A 20,866-nucleotide genomic window follows, 5' to 3' on the forward strand; every position below is an offset into this window, starting at 1 on the left:
AAAAGAATAAAAAGATTCAATTTGATGGGTGTCTTTTATGGATTTGGCAGAAAACATCTGCTTGTTATCTTTGAGGTTCATGCCCTATGGTTGTGTAACAGATTGTTTCAGAGAATGTGGTTCGTACCTTGCATCAAGCCTGCAAAACAGGATTTTTCGATCAGGCTCAGAAAGTTGTTACTGACATCATAGACGAAGGGTATCCGGTCTCACAGATCCTCTCTCAGGTGGTTAGAGAGAGAGAGAGAGAGAGAGAGAGAGAGAGAGAGAGAGAGAGATTAAGCATCTACTAAAGACCCAATGGGCCTATGAGACCAAAGTGATACAATGATGTCCATGGCATATCTCATCATGGAATGGAAAATAAAATAGAAAGAAAACATAAACATAGCTATCTCACTGTAAATATTGTTACTCATAGACGAAGGGTATCCGGTCTCACAGATCCTCTCTCAGGTGGTTAGAGAGAGAGAGAGAGAGAGAGAGAGAGAGAGAGAGACCTAAAAGGTGTATGAGATCAAAACGTAGTACAATGAAACCACAATATAATTTGAGTCATGTAAAAGAATGAAAAAAGAAAAAACTTATCATGTATATTGTGAACATGTAAATATGAAAGTGTAGCACAAGGTAGCTGTTTGTCTAAAAATGTGTGATTTAAAATACATGCCCCCTATCAATGGAGGGAGGGAGTCACTCTGTTGGAGCTGTGTTAATGACCTTAATGGCCTCTCATATCCACTGCTTGAGGGTGAGCATCCCTGTGTCGTTAAAGGATCTCTCGGATCCATAGCTGTCACATGGAAGGCCATCTGGATCTGGTAGCTCTCAGGTGTCGGGTGTGCTAGAGCTGAGTGCTGTGTCCAGTGCAACTCCTGGGAGTTGTGGTGCCTGTAATCTTATCTGCACGTCCTGCTTCATCTATTTAGGAGGGTCCTCAGGATTAGAGGTATCGCACAGTCTGTCCCTGGTATCGTGGAAGAAGCTAGTGATCTGTGAGGTGTCCGGAGCTTGGGTCCTGGTCTCCCTGAGAAGCAGGTCTCTTTGTCGGTGGGTGTAGACCTAGACAATGCTGGTCAATGATCTTGGAGAGTGGGCTAAAACCATCTCGAAAGAGGCAATGAGATCTTCCCTATATCTCATTATACACTGGACATTTACAGATGTAGTGCTTCTCATCCTTGGTCTCTAGGGAACATAGACTGTTTGTCCTGTCCTCCCCTGCAATGCCCTCGGTTCTCCCCAGCTCTACTCTCAAGCCATGTGAATCTGTGATGAATCATGAGACTAACATTGACCACCCAAATGGTCCTCTCCTGTTTCTCGTGCCCATGTGTGGCCAGTTTGTGGATCCGAGTGTCTGGGATCCCAGTTTTTCGCACCTCTTTATGGATAGTGCGTGGATTTGAGTGCATGGGATCCTAATTCCGTGCTTTCCAATGTGCCAGACTTGTGCCTCGAGATGCTAGTGCTGTAGTTGTTCCATCAACGGGAGATTTGTTTAGAACAAAATGCACATGCACACATGTTTGTATGTTTGAAATTGTTTTCGCATCAACCGTTTTCATGTGTTTGTCTTCAAACGAATGTCTAGTTCACGGGCTTGGGATGCTTACCCGTGAACCATGTGAATGCATTGTATTGTGATGTGTTTTGTGGCTTGTGAAGAGGTGGTAAGTGCACTCAAAATTCTTGTTTATAACCTTTGGAGGTTCACACTCGTTAAAAATTGAGTGGACAATTTATTAAAGTGACTGGGGTCCTCTAAACCCCCCTTGGTGCTTCGTTGACGGCATCGCCTACGGGTGGATTAATAAGCGCCTATGAGCGGTGAAAATTAGTAACTATGGGAGGATCTTGGGCCAAAGGCCAGTTGAAGAAAAAAAGTGACCGGGGTCCAACTTGGTGGGTGCCCTGTTTGGGCACCTTGGTGGCCACAATGTGTGGGTTGGGCACCCCATAAGTGGGGTTGACCATCCATGTGGCAAATGGTTGGTGTGGATAACTAAAAACTCATGCACTACTCATTTCACCCTCTCTTGCAAGCAAATCGTCACCTTCCTGGACACAAGCTCTCCGTCGTTTTTGTTCCTAGAGGAGGCTACACTCAACCTTTTGCAAAACCAAGCACATAGTTGTGATCCTCAGAAGGGTGCCATGCTACACTCCTCTGCATTGGTTTTTTGGCTACTTCATGTGGGCGGCTTGTGCAAGCGTTGTTAGACATCATCCCCTACTTGCTGGCTTCCTATTTGGTGTCCTATTTTAGCCTCTAGGGTTGACCATGTTAGTTAGAGGGGTTGGTCACCCCTCACTCATATTTTACCCATATTTATTCCCCATTTATTATCTTGGGTATTTTTCCTAGTCGTGGAGGTCTTTTGTTCCAGTCGGCTGCCTACATGTAGTAGTATATATAGCCGGCATGCCTCCCTCATATTTCACTGCTTGCATTGCTTGCCTAGCTTGTCTAGCTGCAGTCCCTCACTTACGAGGTTCTCCCCTCTTGCTCGGGACATGTATTCCTTTTGATGATGATATTGAGAGCAGGTTCTCACCTGTGTTTCCTCTCCATCTCTCTCTCTCACTCTCTCTCCTGTGTTTCCACTTTCCCTTCTTCCGCTGCACATTCTATCATGGTATCAGAGCGCCGGTGATTTTCAGCGTTGGATGCTCCCTCCTAACCTCTTCATATCTGGCGCCCCTGGATAGACCTGCGTTTTGGCGTTTTCAGTAAGGGCAGCAGCACATAGGTTGCTGCGTTTTTCTTTAGGTGGCTGTCTACAGCAGTTCTCGGCATTCATATACCCCTCCCCCCCCCCTTCCCTTAGTGCTGGTCGCCTGTTTTGTATAGGCGCTCGAGCAGGAGCATGTTTGTTGTTTTTTTTCTTCTACAGGTTTCTGATGCTGATTTGCTGATCTGAGGCTTGGGTGTACCTGTTTCTTCAGCGTTTCCATATTCAGCCCCTTGTACCTCTGCGTTTTCAGATTTGCAGCCATGGTTGCTGCGTTTTTTCTGAACCGATCTTGCTGGTAGCTCTACCTTCAACTGGGCTTCATCTATTGGACCCGAAGGTACCTTCTCTTCAGCGTTTTTCCTCATAGGAGGTGTGGACACTGGTTGGCCTGAATTTTCAGGTTTGTAGCCCTTGTTTGGCTGCGTTTTCTTCTCCAGTGGACACAGATCACTTGCAGAGGGGGTTTCTTGATTGGATTGTGGCTTTGGAGGCAGTTTGGTACTTGAGGAGGATTCTGAATTTCTGATTTCAGTCAGCGTTTTGTTGATTTTGAAGCATCTATACCTATGTTTTGTTCCTGGCCTACACAGTTTCCCGAAATCATTGTAGGAGGGGGTGGTTTGTAATGTAGGGGCCATGGACATGTGTAAATAATAAGGCCAAGGGCTTGTGGACATGGAGGCCAAGGGCTTTTGGACATGGGCCTAAGTGTTAGTGTGGGCATGGGCACTAATAAGCGAGGGCGAGAAGGGGATGAGGCATATAAGTGAATTGTAAAGCCCTAAAGACAATTAACTCATACTAATCAAGATTTACAATTTCTTGGAGCTTCAAGATCTTAGCTATGGTGCTCCCATGAGTGCATGTGATTAGAGTGTGTGGTATTCCACTTGATGCAATCCTTCTCTCACCTCTACCCCTTCTTGTAGTGGTATGGGATGCAATTCAATGCCTGATTGGTAGGCCGGATGAAGACTTGCTTGAAATTTCCTCTTCTTCTCACTCTCAGAAATTTGCATAAAAGGCGAGACCTCTAACAAGATCTTCCAAAACTTATTCACATACTGTTGCATGGTCTCATGATCCTTTTGATCTATTTTATCCCATTTTTTTGTGATTCTCTGCACGGCAGTTGGAGGTAAGAACTGAGCATAAAACTGTTCTTTGATTTTGTCCCAGGTAGAGATGGGCTGGCAAGATATCTTTTTGGATATCCACCAATGGGCAGCCGTACCTTTTAAGAACATGACTTATTGCCAGCCTTGGAACTCTCTGAACTTTTTGCCATGTGGTTCATCTCCTCCATGTCTTCTGGTTTGTCTATTAAACGGGGCAGCCCTTGCCTCATGAAACATATCTGCACGACGATGTGATACATGAGACATTGCAGCATGTGACCTGTAAACAGGAGATGGAGACAAATGTGGTTCTTTGTTTGCACATATACATCATCATTTACTTCAACCCTCTCATGTGCATACTCGGTGGCATGAGTAGCATGAGTAACATGTGCATCACCTGCACGGCGAGCAAATTTCAACAGATAATGTATTTGCTCGTCATGTGAGAGTTAAATTGGCAATATCTTTTGGCCGGCATATTGATCGCCACCACCAACATAATGACGAGAATCATGTGGGGTGGATGCATGGCGAGGTCACTGAAGGCTCCTCTCTTTGCAAAAAAGATTTCAGCTTGCGAGAAACTGGACCACTTGGTTCAATGCAAGGAGGTTTCTTGAAACATAACTCGCCTGTATTACCTTCAAATACATCACCTTCGCAGGTCAAATATGAGAGTGCCAAATCCTTTTCTTTCACTTCCATTTCTCATGCCATGGAATCCATATTGTTATCAAACATAGATTCGGCCTTGGCCTCCACAAAGTGCTAGACTTGCAGGTCCTCATGCAAGAGTTTTAGCTCGTTCTCCTTTGCCTAGAGAAGTTGTTTCATATGTGCAATCTGTGCCTTGAGAGCTGCACGCTCTTCTTCATGCATCGACTCTTTGCCTTGGGACGGCTGTCCCACATATACATGATCCTTAACATAAGCAACATGTGCATGTCCATCCCATAATACATCTGATGCCTGTGTTCGAGTTGGGCACTTCTTCACCTCTTGTGTGGCTGTCATGGAATCCATAGTGTCATCAAACATAGATTCGGCCTTGTCCTCCACAAAGTGCTAGACTTGCAGGTCCTCATGCAAGAGTTTTAGCTCGTTCTCCTTTGCCTAGAGAAGTTGTTTCATATGTGCAATCTGTGCCTTGAAAGCTGCACGCTTTTCTTCATGCATCGACTCTTTGCCTTGGGACGGCTGTCCCACATATACATGATCCTTAACATAAGCAACATGTACATGTCCATCCCATAATACATCTGATGCGTGTGTTCGAGTAGGGCACTTCTTCACACCTTGTGTGGCTGTCCATAGTGTTCTAAATGCACTAATAGCACGTGACTGAGATAAGATTGCCTTTCACACTAGAAGTGAAAGAAAACCGTGCTCTGTTACCAATGTAATATTCCCATGTGGGATTGAGCACTTTCGGTACACTACGTGTATTAATACACTTGACCACTTATGAAAAAGACATGGCACAAGTTACAACTTAAGATTACAATGCTGAAAATTGACAAATGCACTCTCAATGAGCCAGAAATGGCCGGCTCCTCCCTCAAATATGCTTTATTATCTTGGGAGAATCTTTTACAAACTTCACGGCTTCGCTAGTTGTCCATGCACAGTGTAATGAAAACATTATCAAACAAGTATGGTTGGAGAGTCGAAAAACTTCAGTTCTAGTGCCTACACAATCTCTCCCTCTACTTGTCTCTGGCCATGCACCGAGCACAAATAGATGCATGCCTAACTACTCACTCCCCCGTAGGGTTCTCAGGAGTTTACCAACTGAAACACAAGTATCTCACACCCTCAAAGGGTTCCCAAGAGCATACCTTGCATTAAGAAGTTATTTGAAGCAGGATTCCTTGCATAAAGAGTGTTCACACAGCATGTGCTTATCTATGGTAGTGTTCACAGGCACCCGGGCAAGGAGAAGCCTCCTCACGACTTTTTCAAGAGAAACACGACTATGCTTATGGGTTCTCCAAAAGAGAGAGAGTGCCCACAAGCTTGGGCCCCGGGCACTCTTACACAAACTCTTCGGGTTTTTAATGAAGTATGAACAGGCTCCTTATAAAATGTCCATGTTCGGGATTTTAATGAGGTGTGAACCTGTGACCTCATAAATCCTCTATAAGTGTAAATCTAATGTTAGCATAAACATACTGCCTGTTCACAAGCCACGGAAACACGTCAAAATACAGTTTCACACGCACGGTCCACGGGCAGGCATCCTGTGTCCGGAATTGGACACACAGAATCAAAGAGGCAATAAAACAGCATGCAAGAACAAATTTCTAAGCAGGCACATACGTATGCAATGCACCATTGCATGCACAATCTTCGTTCATGAAGCTAGTAAGTGCTATAGGTGACATAAGTCACTCAGGCCCACCAGAAAGCTGGTCTAGGGTCTCCACGGTGATCCATTAGGGTACACTAGTCTAGGGCACATAGCCCAAAGCACAGGTGGACTATTTGGACGACCAAATAGTGGCAGTGCACCCATGTCCAAAAGATACCTCCCTGTCAAAAACAGTTATTTGAGAGGGAGATGTATGCAACGTCTTCAAAAGACCCATTGGGTCCATGAGACCAAGAGTGGTACAAATGTTCCATGTGGTACTGAGCGTGTAATCTAAGGAGATCATCAGACCAGATGACCCAGCTAATATCGTGATGGGTGAGTTGGAGGGAGGCTGAATTGAAAGGGTGGTAAGTGGCCCATTTGGAGCCGGTGTGTGAGTAATCATCAGGTGACTCGAGCGTACATGCCCTTAATATGGTAACTGTCAGGAAGACTCAAGAGGAAGTCTTAGTAATAGCCATGACATGGAGGCTATGGATATATGCCACCGTCTGATAGGGTGCATCAACCACGACAGGGGTTGCTTCAAACTGTGGTAAAATGATAGGATGTGGCTTTGACAGTTTGTTCGGAATCATGTGGCACTGTGTCCATGCATCTACTCTAGGGTGCTAAGTTTGGATTCTAGCACAAATGCTTAGATCTTGGTCAAGGTATGGCCAATCATGATAGTCATGTAATTCTTGGGATCTGAGGGGTATTTGGCTTTGAGAATGGGGGTGTTGGTGTATTGGTAGACCAAGATGGTGGGAAGCCATGATATAGAGCTCGGTTGAACATGTGCGTCACATGCATGTGCCAAGTGTTCTGCCAAGAGCTGCTATGTAAATCAAATACCCTTCGCTCTAATACTAGAGCAAGCGACCTAGTGAATCGCAAAGCACAACGGATTTTCCCCCACACAACTCGAAGCAAGAAGCAAACCTTTTTGGTTTGACACAATAAACAATTATACCAAATCTTTTTGAGCGTAAGCTTGGCACAAGGTTCTAGAGCACCAACCATTGACCACTAACACACATCATTGACCCGCTTTCATGTCACACTTACAAACTCTACTGCATCCCTAACCAACCGCCAAATCTACATCGATCTTTCTTACCACCTCTAATGTCACCAAAGCCATAAATAAACTCCGCAATGGACGATCACCTCTCACCCTAGTTATGTGAGTAGAAAATCTTGTCGCCCCATCGAAAACAAAAGTATTTCTAGTCAGCCGTATATGCCGGAGTACAATCCATCAAAAAAAGTGGAGTAAGTGACCCATCTCCGGTCGAGTAATCCCATGAGGAGTTCTTCCAAAAACCCAACCCCGAATCTGTGATCTCGTATTAGGAATAGCTGTCCATACTCGGCCAATGTAATACCATACTTTCCTGGCCAATGTAATCTCTCTCTCTCTCTCTCTCTCTCTCTCTCTCTCTTCCATCATAGTTGTTCCTCAATGTCTACACAGCCACCACTGCTCTTATGGCAGCTATCCTGAACTGAGTCGGCTGGATTGTTTGAAAAGGATCAGATTGTACAGCGGATGCGGACCATCTGCCATGATGACCAGATGGTTGACTGTACATTAATTTGAATAATATAATAACTCTTACGAGAGAGAGAGAGAGAGAGAGAGAGAGAGAGAGAGAGAGAGAGAGAGAGTTGTATTAACGTCTTCAAAAGGCCAAAATGACCTATGAGACCAAAAGGTTACATCATATCCATGAGGTACATCATCTTGGGTACAAAATAGTAATAAAGAAAGATAACAAAAATCTAGAACTATAAAAACTGATCTAGGTACATGAACAGAGAGCTCTCATATCACCCTAATACATCCCTCATGGGCCACTGTGACATGGTGCTCAAGGTGGTAAAACTGAGCTGGTGTGCGAGAAGGTCTTGCGATGATGGGAGATGATGGCCCAGATCCTCTTGTGGTGGCATGGCTGTGGGCGAGGGGCATGGTGTCTGGGGCGTCGAGCTCTGCATAACTTAGTGGCTCTGTTGAGTGTCACACCTCTCGGCTGAGCTCCTGTATTGCCTGTGGTCCGGGTATGGTGGGTGGATCAATCCTTGGAGTGCTGGTATGGAAGAAGTCGGTGAGAGCTCTGTGCGCTGGTCCTCGAGCAAGTACATCAGATCTGGATCTCACTAAGGACTCCTTGTGTCTGTGGAGCTCTAGAAGAAAAAGTCCCAAGCATCTTTGATTCGGGAAGTCCATGATCCTGGAAAGTGGTCCAAACCTAGCTCGAAAGAGGCAATGGAACCTCCCCCGAATCTCATAGTATACAAGGCATCGACATATATAATGATCCTCTGTCTCGGGCTCAGTGTGACAGAGGTGGCATATCCTGTCCTCTGGTGCGGCCGCCCTGGGCCCATATCTGGCAGTCTCCACTCTCAGTTGGTGGGACGAGGTGTGGATCTAGCCGATCGCACATCTCACCCCAAAAGATAGGTGTGTGTCCATGTAGCATGGGCGGATGATGAAACCATCCTTTGTCAGGCATAGGAGGTGATCTTTGTAGAAGGCCATCTTTGTCCCCAGTGGACGACTAGGTGAACTCCATGTTTTATGAGTATCCAGTCTGAAAATGTCTTTCCTAATAACCCTGTTTCGCTCTGTGCGGCTGAGAGCAAATGACGGGGCCTCTATGTTGTATTGGAACGGGGGAGTGCCTCCATTTGCATGCCGTGCATGCCAATCCAAGTGCCTACCTGGGCATACTAGCACTTTGTATCTCCCTCGAGTGTCAGCTATCTCGAGGACTCTAGGGCTAGGTGGGGGTATCTATCTAGTGGAAGCTCCCATAGCCTATGCCAATATGTCACTGTCTGGGATAGAGCCTCTGTCACTATTGGTGCAGCTCCCATCTTTGCCCGCACAATGTCATGTGGCACTGATGGCTTACTCCTAATCATGCGCGAGATCATCGCCACTAGGGTCTCTCCATCGGCTTCCACCCATCATATACCTCCTTTGTACTTGTCTCGGCCGGCTCTCTCCTCTATCTCATCCTGTGGTACAAGCTGGAGAGAGAGAGAGAGAGGGAGAGTATTGCATGACTCAATGTTGGGTTGATTAGATTGATTTCTAACACCAAGTACATGCCTTTTTGTAGGTTTACAACCTCATCTTTTGACCCAAACAAATCACTCTCAAACACGCACAGGACACATGTCACACTAGGTATAAGGGGTGCTCACACCTAAGCAGGTGTGCACACACATACACACGAAAATGTTTACACATAGACACATAACACTTTAGGGGGCTTTTCACACACATTAGGTTCTTAATCCTAACAAACCCTCCTTTGGAGGGAAGGTGGAGATGTGTGAAAAACTTCAGTAGTCGTCGTGGTTTGGATTCTAGATTGCACCATGTGCTCAATGAAAACACAATGGCACCAACATGTGAACTCTGATGTCAGGCATGCCGCATGATGTAAGAGCTTGACTAGCCTACATCAGTTTGTTAGGATGATTCCCCCCTTGACCTAAACGGTGGTATGTAGAAAATATAAGATTCAAGGCTTATTCCACAAATAGAAGGAAAGACTGACACACACAACACATTTATTGTAATCAATTATGGGGGACCACCTAGGCAGAGAATCCATGACTTGCACATATTGGCTCTTAGAAAGCTTTTCTTGCTCTTTGGCCATCTTCTAAAAGCATCTGTCTTCCTTCTGTGTGTCATAGCTTTTTGTAGAAGTTACATCCGATAGTTCTTTTTCCTTTTCCCTTTGTGAGCATGGCTCTATCTTGACTCAAAGGATATCTGGGATTGCTCTTTGCGGTGGTCTTCGTCTATGAGAACTGCAACCATCTCATCATAGGTCATTTTCGAACTACCCTTAATATAGTGAAGGTTTCAAAGAATTTTGAGACCTCTTCTATACTTATAGAAATACAGTTTTCTTGTCATCCTCATCTATAGCAACTCCCAAGCGTGAGAGTTGTTGTATTATGGAGCCTAGGTTGCTCAAATGTTCTCCCAAAGTTTCTTTCATTCATTTTTAATTGAAAGAATTATTGCTTAAGGAAGACTTTGGAGTTGATGATTTTATTACCAAATAAGTTTTCTAGCTTGTCCCATGCCGCCTTTGAGTTTTTGATGAAGTCCACGTGGTGAGTCAGGTTGTTGGACAACCTAAGCCCAATGAGTGCCATGGCCTTGTCATTACGATTGTTCCATGTGTGAATCTTTTCCACTCTATTGCTTGGTTTGAGGTCCATTTCGTTCACCACATTCTAGACAATATCTCATCATCATCAAGAGACATCTTTATGACCCCATTGAATTTTTCAGTCGCCATGGTGGGTTTGTTAGTCTCTACGATGCTTTACTTGAAAAAGCACCCAAATATTATTAATGCTGAAGTGGGTAACGAGACATATGTCACTTGATGTGTGGGAAGCCCTGAAAAATTATTGAACTCCATGATTGTGGCACTTGCGCCACCTTTAGAACTAGCGGGGCAGCAACAGCTTTCTTGATGTTGGAGCATGAGAACAAGACACCAAATTGGGTCGTACAGATGGCGTACTGGTAGACCAATCGACAGCGCCGGCGGGAACTAGAGACCAGGTGGCAGTGGCGGTTGCGGAAATCAGAGGCAGCAGCGATGACTGGGCGCTATAGGCGTTGGCTGGGCAGAGCAAGGCGCATAGAGCAGTGGCGATTCCAGAGCTGGGGCAGAGGCTAGTTGCAGGCGGGCACAAGGCGTGGACAGAGGGGATGCAGGAGAGGCCGCACTGGACAGAGCAAGACAATGGGCGAGCGTTGGTGGGAACAGCAATCAACAAGGATCTGAACCTGAGCGTGGCTGGTGGCTGTGCTCACAAGCGCGTGAAAGAGTACCAAGAGGAGATGGCACAGTAAGGAAGCGGATTGGTTTGGCGGCGTAGGAGGCTCACCAGAGACGATCGTACACAGCAGTAAAGAGTCAACCATGGTGCATGAGCAGTATACGTGGCTTTGATACCATGTTTGATTTACATGGTAGTTGCTGTGCAGACAATGAGGAACAAATATGATGAGAGAGAGAGAGAGATCTCTCAGCTCAGCTACTGGATGCAGATGTTATTTTGTTATGGTCTACGGCGGCTCGGCTGGCTCATCTTTGATGCTTTTATCTGGGATGCTTATTTGGCTAGGAGGCTTTCTTATTAGTGTACAGGTTTGCATGGTCATGATCCTTTAGAGGATCTTTTGTGGGGGTTTTTTTTGGGGCCATAGGTTCTGTGTGAGCCATGTGGCTGATGTACATTTTTACATATAATATAAAACACCATTTCACGAAAGAGAGAGAGAGAGAGAGAGAGAGAGAGAGAGAGAGAGAGAGAGAGAGAGAGACCGTTACAAGTGTTATATTAAATGTCTTCAAAAGACCCAGTGGGTCTATGAGACCTAAAGTGATACAATAGTGTCGATGTAATCTCATCATGGTACAAAAGAAAACAAAGACTAGAGCTATGAGCTGAGAATGTCAAATCTGAGCCATATGATAGAAAGTGGGACCATCATTATGCTAGCCCCCCGGTAGGGGGAGGGGGGCTGTCAAGGATATTGAGCATGGGGTTAGCCTGTAGAAGGCTCTGCAGATCCGCCGAGTGTGGGGAGGTGGCTTTGTGTCTCTCCAAGATCTCCTCAAGCTGGGGCTGATGTCTATGTTGCTGGTGAGGTCCAGAGAGTCTGGGGTGTTGGGCTGCTTGTAGTGCCGTGGCCCGGTCTAGAGTCACGCTAGAGTGGGGTCTGGCGTGGGGTCAAGCACTCAAGAATGTGGCTCGATGAGGTTGTGGTTTTGTCATCCATAGTTGGTGCGGCATCCTTTGGTGGTCGGAAGAACTGAGTGATGGTCGCCTGGGGCCAGGGTGGGTGTCTTGCATGGGGTCTCGACTCCCTAATCAGTGAGTCTCTGCGGCGGGGCATAGGCACCGCTGATTTGGGTAATCCATGATCCTAGATAAGGTTCCAAACCCCTCTCTCAAGAGACAATGGAACCTCCCTCGAATCTCATAATATACAGTGCATTTGCATATGAAGTGCTCCTCTGACTCGACTTCCTGCTGGCACATAGTGCATATCCTCTCCTCATGAGGTATCTGCATGGCTCTCCCTTTCTCTATCCTGAGGCGGTGCGATGACACCCACAACTGGCCCACTGTAATCCATATGGGATGTGACATGTATATGTCAAGATATATGGTCCTCAGTATGAAACCATCCTCTGTAAGTTTCATGAAAGTATCTATGTAGTATTGCCGTTTGTGTGAGAGTGGGTCATGTGTTGCGATCTAGGTATTCTGTATGTATAGTCCGAATAAATCATATCCAATCACCTGGTTCTTGTCATCCCGAGAGAGCTTGATGAAAGGGCGGCCTGGGTCATATTGGAGTGGGGGGAGGTGATCCATCTTGAGTCCCTGGCTCATGAACCAAGTGCATACTTGGCTATACCATGACTCATGCCCATTTGCTGTTAGTTGCTGAGCGTGTGAATGTATGTGATTGTCTGGAAGAGTGCCTCTACTTCCATGGGTGTTGCAGCAAACTCTACCAGAATAATATCATGTGGCACCGATGGTTTGCTGCGTATCATAGGGGAGAGCATCATGAATTGAGGCCTCGGCAATTTGACCGTTGTAAGATTAGGTGCACAAAAGGGTGCTCCATACATCAATGCTGGAGTGACCAAGGTGTTAAATAGCCACATCTTGGTCCTCGGCTCATGGAAGTGGGCGTGGAAGCACTCTTTCCCCATGAGAGCAAGAGAAGCATACCCTCGCGTCGGTCTAGCCTCTGCAACATGGCTCATCGAGAAGATTGGTCTTGTAAAAGTGACTCCCAAGTGCACATATGAGTATGCAATCTCCACTGGGCTGCCCATGTAGGTGAAACTCAGTCAAGATGTGAAAAGAGGGGATGTGTTGAAGACCATAACAGGTTTACTGTGAGATCCTGCTTTGCACAAAAGTCTTGTAACGTGTCAAGATGCCTCTGGAGACCCTCTGGAGAATCTGCAATAAGCACAATGTTGTTGGCATAAAGTAGTATGGAAACTTGATAGTGATATGCCTCCTCCCCCTCGTGTAACAATGAAGGCCGAAATCTCGTTGATGTAGAGGCCAAAGAGAGTGGGAGACAATGGGCATCCTTGCTTCACTCCAATGGTATTGGAGATCTCCTCTGATAATCCCCCTGGGCATCTCACCGGCCCTATGACCAACTCATATAATGCCATGATCCCCCAAATCATGTCTGATGGTACCCCCAAATCCTAGAGTCTTTGCAGTAGTCTGGCTGCTCGAGGCATTGCATCAAATGCTTTGTGGAAATCCACAAAGCAACAGTAAACCTGTTGGTGTCGTGCTCTGGCCTCCTCTATGATGGCTCTGAGGGTGAAGATGTGATCCAAAGTAGAGAATGACCTGCGGAAGCTTGCTTGCCCTGATGCTCTGTGCCCATGTCTCTCTGCTAGTGTGTTGAGCTCAAGCTCAAGTACTGACCCATAAAGTTTAGCGAGTGTGTGGCCAATCATATTAGTCTTGTAGTTGATGGGGTCCATGGGATCTCTGGCTTTATGGATGGGTGTGATGATATGGGCTATCAAGGTGGGTGGGAAGCCTTCCGAAAGAGCCCGGTTGAACATATGGCCCAAGAGGGGTGCCAGAGTCTCCCCCGCATGGGAGATGTGCTCTGCCAAGAGGCCCTCGTGGTCCTGTGATCTACCGTTTTTGAGTCTCCAGATGGCTCGGGCTACCATGTCAAATGTGAAGAAGGTGGATGTGATGGGACATGGATGTGATGGTGGTGGGATGGGGGGCTGATCTGGTACTTCGTATAGGGATCGTGGATATGTGTGCCATATGGATGGAGATGTGATGGGTGTGGGTGGGCGTTTCTACCGGATTTTCTTCCAGGCCTCACTCCAGTTCACACCTTTGAGAGATTGGTATAAGTCCTTGTATTGGCCCCTAACATGTGCTCGTTTCTTACGTCTGGTTGTGTATTGGAATTTGGTTAATCCTTCGAGCATCTCGTTCTCAGATTTGTAAGAGACGCTCACGTGTTGTGCGGCATTCCTCGTCATACCAATCGTTCTGGGGCATGGTGCTGATGGGGGGTTTGGCGGTAGATTAGTTGGTGGATGGGAAAGCGGCTATGGCAGAGGTGTGTAAGATTGTGGTGAGCTGAGAGGTGAGGTCGGCTAGTAGGAGATTGGGGTCTACATATGTTAGATGTCTGTAGAGATGGTCGGAGAGTAAGTGGAGTCCCCATCATGGTGGAAGTGAATCTGGGTGTAGTGGGAGATGGACGGTGGTGGTGAGGATGGTCGGGAAAATCTGAGGTTGAAGAAGATAGGCATGATCGGCTCCAAGTGGGCGGGTGGGAATGGCGAAGGTATGTATGGATGTGGCTACAGTTGGAGCTCCCATCAGGTAATCCACTGTACTCGAGCCTCCACCATGTGGGAAGCATGTGAGAGCTCTGGAAGAAGGCCAATGGGACATCTCGTTGAAGATGGCTAAGCCATGTGTGGCCCCTAGCACGAGGAACTCTCTCCCTGATACTGTAATGTCCCCTCTGTCTTGTGATGCTCGCTAAATGCCAATCTCCTCCGAGTCTATCTCATGCATGGTCGGCTCCTCTTGGTCATATATAGATGCCTGCTTGCTTAGAGTTTTGGCGTTGAAGTTCCCTAAAAGGAGAACTTCGCCCAAGTGTGAGAACTCAACGATGTCTGCATGGAGGGGATAAAGTTGCTCTCCCTCCTCCAGAATAGCATATGGGGACTTCCTGGGTGGGAAGTAACATACTGCAATGTGTATACATCTCTCTAGTGTGACCTGTAACCTCACCCACATAAAGCGTGCCTCTGCGTCCTTGCGGACTATGGTGATCATGGGCTGTAGATGTGTCTTGAATAGTATCGTCGCTTCGCCAGACCCGCGCACCCCACCACATGTGCATGTCCCATTGGTAGGCGGATGCCCACTCATAGCTTGAAATGCGTGGTAGCCCTCTCTCCGGGCTCTAGTGGGTCTCTGTGAAGAAGATAATGTCGCTCTCTGTAAAAACTTCCCTAAGCCCCCCAATGTCTGATCATAGTGTCCCATTGTGAACCGTCCTTGTATACCCCGCCTTGCGGGCCTTGTGCACCTTGGGCATGTTCGCATGTCTGTGCTCTGCTGGGGTTTGGGTGAATCGTCCCCTAGGTATATCTTATCCCCTTGAAGAGTTGTCCGTGTGTCCATGAAGGCGTCTTGGCTAGCAAGGTCCAAGAATTTCAAGATGAGGGGGACGCTCCCATGAGGTGTCTCACCCCACATGCCATGTGTCAACATCAATCTTGGGAGATTCACCTTCCTTTAGGCCTATCACCCTCACATGAAGACCGTGGACCTTCCTCCTCTTCGCCTCTTCCAACATATCATGTATGAGAGAGAGAGCGAATGTTGCACTATTCAATGTTGGCTTGATTAGATTGGTTTCTAACACCAACTACACGCTTTTTTGTAGATTTACAACCTTTTCTTTTGACTTAAACAAATCACATTGTCAAACACACACGTCACACTTATCTTATTTAGATATAAGGGGAGTTCACACCTTAGCAGGTGTGCACACACACATATACATGAATAAGTTTACATATACACACAACCCTATAGGGGGCTGTTCATACACATTAGGCTCCAAATCCTAACAAAGGCGAGTGGCTTGACACTCATCGTCATGCCAGTTGTTTTGGGGCATGGATTCACCGAGGGGTTTTGTCGTGGAGTGATGTGTGCACGAAATGGGTTTCAACATATTTGTGCAAGATGGTGGTACATTGGGATGTGAGTACAAGAAGCAAGAATGAGGGGTCAAGTTCATAACCATAGTCACATGAAAACCTGTTTTGTCCCTAATGGATGAAACATATGAAACATTTTTAAACAAAATGAAACACTTCCAATCGAAACGCCATTTCGCCCAAATTTGATATTTTAATTTTAAAAAGTTATTCTTTGCCCTTCTTCTTATTCCCCTCTTTACTTTCTTCTCCTTTCCATCTCAATTTTTCTAAAATAACCCGTAAAGATGAAATGATGAAGTAGACGAACTGTTTCTTGGGATTATGTGTAACAGTCTCCAAATTTGACTTCTTGGTCGATTACATCTAATTTCACATCCAATTGTTGAAATTTGTTACAAGTATTCGACTAGCTCTTTGGTTTCTCTCTCTTTCTTCCCCACTTTACAAATCCCAATTGCATGCTCTCAACCTCAACGGTCGAAATACTATTTTGTCCAAATTCGACTTCTTTGTCGATTTCTTGTGACTATTTTCATAATGTTGAGATTATATATGGGATTGTTGACCAAGTGTCTCTCCTGCTTGAGAAGAACAACAATCCGCCATTCCTCAGGGATCCTTATCTTCATTCACTCTTCATTCACATTGTCTAGGTCATGGGGGTGGGGGGTTCATAATTAATCCATCCGCAAAAACTTGCAAAAAGCGCTCTCTTTAGAACTGGAGTTTCGTAGGGAGCTCTTGTGGGGATAACCATGTGTGGCTTGTGTGAAGCCGTGTCAAGTCGAGAAGGAAAGGGCGATTGATCTCTTGCTTGGAGAGATCTGAGAGAGAGAGAGAGAGAGAGAGAGAGAGAGAGAGAGAGAGAGTCATATTAATGGTTTCAAAAGACCCAATAGGTCTATGAGACCAAAAGCGGTCAAGTCCATGGAAATACGAGCCTTGGAAAAGACTAGAAAAAATTAGACAAGACAAGCTGTTGGTCTATCTCAGCATCATAGTGACCATGTGGATACATGTGAGAGGGCAATACAAGGCAAAGGTTATGTGAGTATGGGTGCAAGTAGTAGCATCAGGAGGGGGGACATCCTCCTCTTCCAGGCAGAATATCTAAAATAGGGGAATCTATGATTGCTGAGATTCTGGCATGTCCACTATGTGTGGAGAAAGAAAGCTGTATTAACGTCTACTAGAGGCCGAACTCGACCTATGAGACAAATCAATGTCCAACTGTCGATGTCTTCTGGGGAGAGAGAGAGAGAGAGAGCATCTCAAAAATTCTCAAAGGGTCTATGAGACCAAAAAGGTAGTACAACATATCCACGATGAATACTGAATCATCGAAAAGAAAAAAAAACTAGTTCAGTCCTTTGTCACGGGTGATGCGTTACAGAGATTAGAGATTTCTGGGATTATACCTACCAAAGCTGAGGCACCACAGAAATAAGCTATTGAGGCAGCAGCCTGAGGGGCGGGATACCACAAGGAGATCTATCTTTGACTTCTTTGGCCTTACCAGAGGGCCCCGTACAACACTCAGCAATACGAGATCCACCAGGACAGAGAGACCATGACAGAGCCAGACGACTCCATCAAGGGAGCAGCCCCCAAGCCCTCGATCAACTTGCACCTTGCATTCATGGAATCTTCCGAGAGAGAACACAGGTCCTCTACAGAGCCAGATGTCGTCCCCATCCGGAGACCTATACCGTCAACCCACCAGCTCCAGATCCGGTACTTGCTTCAGTGACACAGAGAAGCAAAACCACATATAGTGGATATTGAGGCCATGTACTCACTCCATGAGAAGGATACATTATGAGTCCAGACACATGAGGTTCTTTTGCTGCCAAACACTGCCTACGTACTACGTTACTATGTTGGCCCTGTATTTTTTTCATTTTTCATGTCGTCTTGACATCCAATTTACTCATGGATCACATGTAGCATCTTTTTGTCTCATTCAACTTCAGGTCTTTCATAGACATTAATAACGCCTCTTGAGGAAGATGGTATCATTGTCATGAGATACATTGCATGGATACTTTAGCTTGTGTTGCTAGTTTCGTTCAGCTCCCTGAAGAGACAGTGGTAGCGTCCCTACATCTTGTAGTAAACTGGGCATCGAAGTATGTGATGCTCCTCTGACTTGTCTCCCTAGTGCTACAGAGTCTGCATATGAATATGTCCGTGGGATGCCCTTTGTTCTCCTTGTCTCAATTAGAAAGTGATGTGGCAGATTCATCTAGGTATATCTTTATGCTATATGCAAATATCAGATTGTGAAGTTTTTGTCCAAGTTGCGGCCAGTTGATATTGTGTTAATTCTTTCTATCTTTAGTGGTGCATATGCCCTATCAACTACCTTTTTGTTGTAATAATTCTTTCTATTTGTTATGATCCTTAGTGCTAGGCTTCATTATGGCTAAGTCTGCCCTACAACTTCGGAGCTCTGACAGAAACTCAGTACACAGTACACAGACCTTTGTATGAATGTATGCTCTTATGTGTGTATGTGTGCGTGTGCGTGGGGTGTGTGTGGGAGCATATATTGATACAAAGTTGTACACCCACTATTGGGAACTCATGACATTAGTGGGGATGTTGTAGTATCTAGTCCATACTATGCATGATGGAGTTGATGGTTTATTGTCTTGTGGATGACTACCATGAGGTTATAAAGTGCACTTTCTTATAAGGTGAATTTGGGCATGTTCTTGGATTCATCTAGGTATATCCTCAGGGCGGGGATGTGTTTGTAGAGAACTGGGCCTCTCATAAATCCATCCCTAGTGACCCTTAGGAAACGCTCTAGGACTGGAGCTTCGGGGGGAAAGCTCAATCAGAGATATCTATGTCCAGTCTGTATGAAGCCCGGTCAAATACAGACGGATGATCTCCTGCCATGAGAGATCCAGGCTGTACTCAGAGGGGGGAGGTGGTCCATCCGAAGGCCATGAGAGAGAGAGAGAGTCTACAATGTGGTAATTAATTGGAGGTCTCACATGAGATTGATTTGCATGCTTTTATCATGTCTATACTGAACTCATTGATGACTGCTTTTTACTACATTTATGCAGCTTTACGACTTGGTAGTGCCTGAGGAAGATATATCAGATGAGCAGAAGGCTCGGATCTGTGAAAGGTTGGCTGAAGCTGACAAGGTGAGACTTGTGTCTTGACATAAGATCATCATTTCAGGATATCCTCCTCAAATTGTTTTAATTATAAGGCAATCAACCTAGCCCCTTTCGGAGCACATGCTTCATAGTATGGTCTTGAAACTTATCTTGTTAAGACATAGCTTCCTTTTCATGGTTTATCCAGCAGCTTGCACATAAGGCAAACATTTCAGGTGCATGGTTTTTTGACCAATATCCTGTAGTTGATGTTTTTGTGCTGCAGTGCCTGATTGATGGTGCAGATGAGTATTTGCAACTGCTGGATGTGGCGAGTAGTACTATGCGTTCTTTCTGCAATTTGACACAGGACTGTACATTTGTGTGACTAAGTAATGCATTGGGGGCCTTCGCTTTGGCATTTTAGAAGGTCTGAATATTTGAGAGCTGAGCTGGGCCTACAGTGGGTCAGGTTTTTTCTTTTCGGAAAGAGGAGAGTTGGGGTGGAGAAAGGATTGCTTTTTGCCTTGTTGGCTGGTGTAGAGTACTCTCTGAGGGTATCGTGCAAGAAGTGCTGGGAGCATCAGAAACTACTCTCAACCTTCTGGTGCACTCCACTGATGGGGATTTAGTGGAGTTGAACTTCTTGTGGAAATAAATGTAAAAAGAGTCATGTATGTGTGCATTGGGAACTATCCCTAAGTGGTAGGCATGGGGACTATCCCTAAGTGGTAATAATATCCCTAAGTGATATGCATGGGAACTATCCCTAAGTACCTAAGTAGTAACAATATCCCTATGTGTAGTGTGCATGGGAGCTATCCCTAAGTGGTAATAATAATCTAGCACTTAGAATAGGCATAAGTAAAGCGGTTCCGATGTGTGTGAGCAATCGCTAGAGTGTAAGTCATTTTGTTGTGTGGGAACAGCCTCTAAAAGATATTAGATGTATAAAGGTGACACCTATTAGGGACACTTGGCATCATGTAGTGACATGTGGCATGTGTGGTGGCAACACATGCATGATCCTTGTAAAGGGGGGTCTCTCCTATAAAAGGACCTTGATATAACTCAAGCAAGATGTAGCCCTTACAACCATCTTGTGTTACTAGTGTAGGTGTGTGCTAATCCCATTTTAATTGTCGTAATCTTGTTGCTAATCTCCTTGGTCATGTTAACAATTCGTATCAGAGCTCTTGGCAAGGAGCAGCTTGTGGAGCGCTACCATTCAGAGCCCGTCTCGCCACTGTCAGCCACCCTGACACAGCCCAGCTGTCAATGCCAACCTCTGCGCCGGTGTAGAGCCTTGTGCCTACACGTGCAGCCAACCATCGTCGATGGTTAGCCCGCCTCTACCACTGATCGGGCAGCGCTACGAAAATGGGTGCCACCTCAGCCCTATGTTCGTCTCCACCTAGCCGACTGCTCCGCCTGAGTTCTGTTGCCACTCGGCTTTGAGTATGCGCGCTATTGACCTTATTTTCCCGCTTTCTTGCTTGTTGCACTGTCCTGCAAGTGGGTTGTTTGTCTTGCTTGCCTCATCCATGCTATTCGGTAGTAGCTTGGATAACAACCTTACCCAGCCTAGCCTCTGCAGCACAACCAGCTCAGATCCAGCTCCAACAACTCTTGCACAATCTTGCAGGCTCCGACTCAATGCATCCTGCTTCCCTAAGTAGTTCAGTTTACAGTGCAGAGAGAACAG

The 20,866-nt window shown here is 45.9% G+C and overlaps 1 protein-coding gene across 2 annotated transcripts in view; it reads left to right on the plus strand.

Moving 5' to 3' along the window:
- EMB1968 (ATPase family associated with various cellular activities (AAA)) overlaps positions 1 to 20,272 on the plus strand; it is a 31,385-nt gene extending 11,113 nt beyond the window's left edge. Inside the window, exons 10-12 of one of the 2 annotated variants that reach the window (XM_086808898.1) lie at positions 102 to 227; positions 19,123 to 19,206; positions 19,448 to 20,272. In XM_086808898.1, coding sequence (XP_086665024.1) covers positions 102 to 227; positions 19,123 to 19,206; positions 19,448 to 19,549 — 312 coding nt within the window. In that variant the 3' untranslated portion in view covers positions 19,550 to 20,272. Of the gene's footprint in view, positions 1 to 101; positions 228 to 19,122; positions 19,207 to 19,427 lie in introns of both variants that reach the window. The other variant, XM_086808899.1, reaches the window with a different exon arrangement.
- Positions 20,273 to 20,866: the final 594 nt, after the last annotated feature.

This window comes from Cibotium barometz, chromosome 14 (genome assembly GCF_041138505.1).
Source record: "Cibotium barometz isolate CiBa-2024 chromosome 14, ASM4113850v1, whole genome shotgun sequence".
NCBI lineage: Eukaryota > Viridiplantae > Streptophyta > Polypodiopsida > Cyatheales > Cibotiaceae > Cibotium > Cibotium barometz.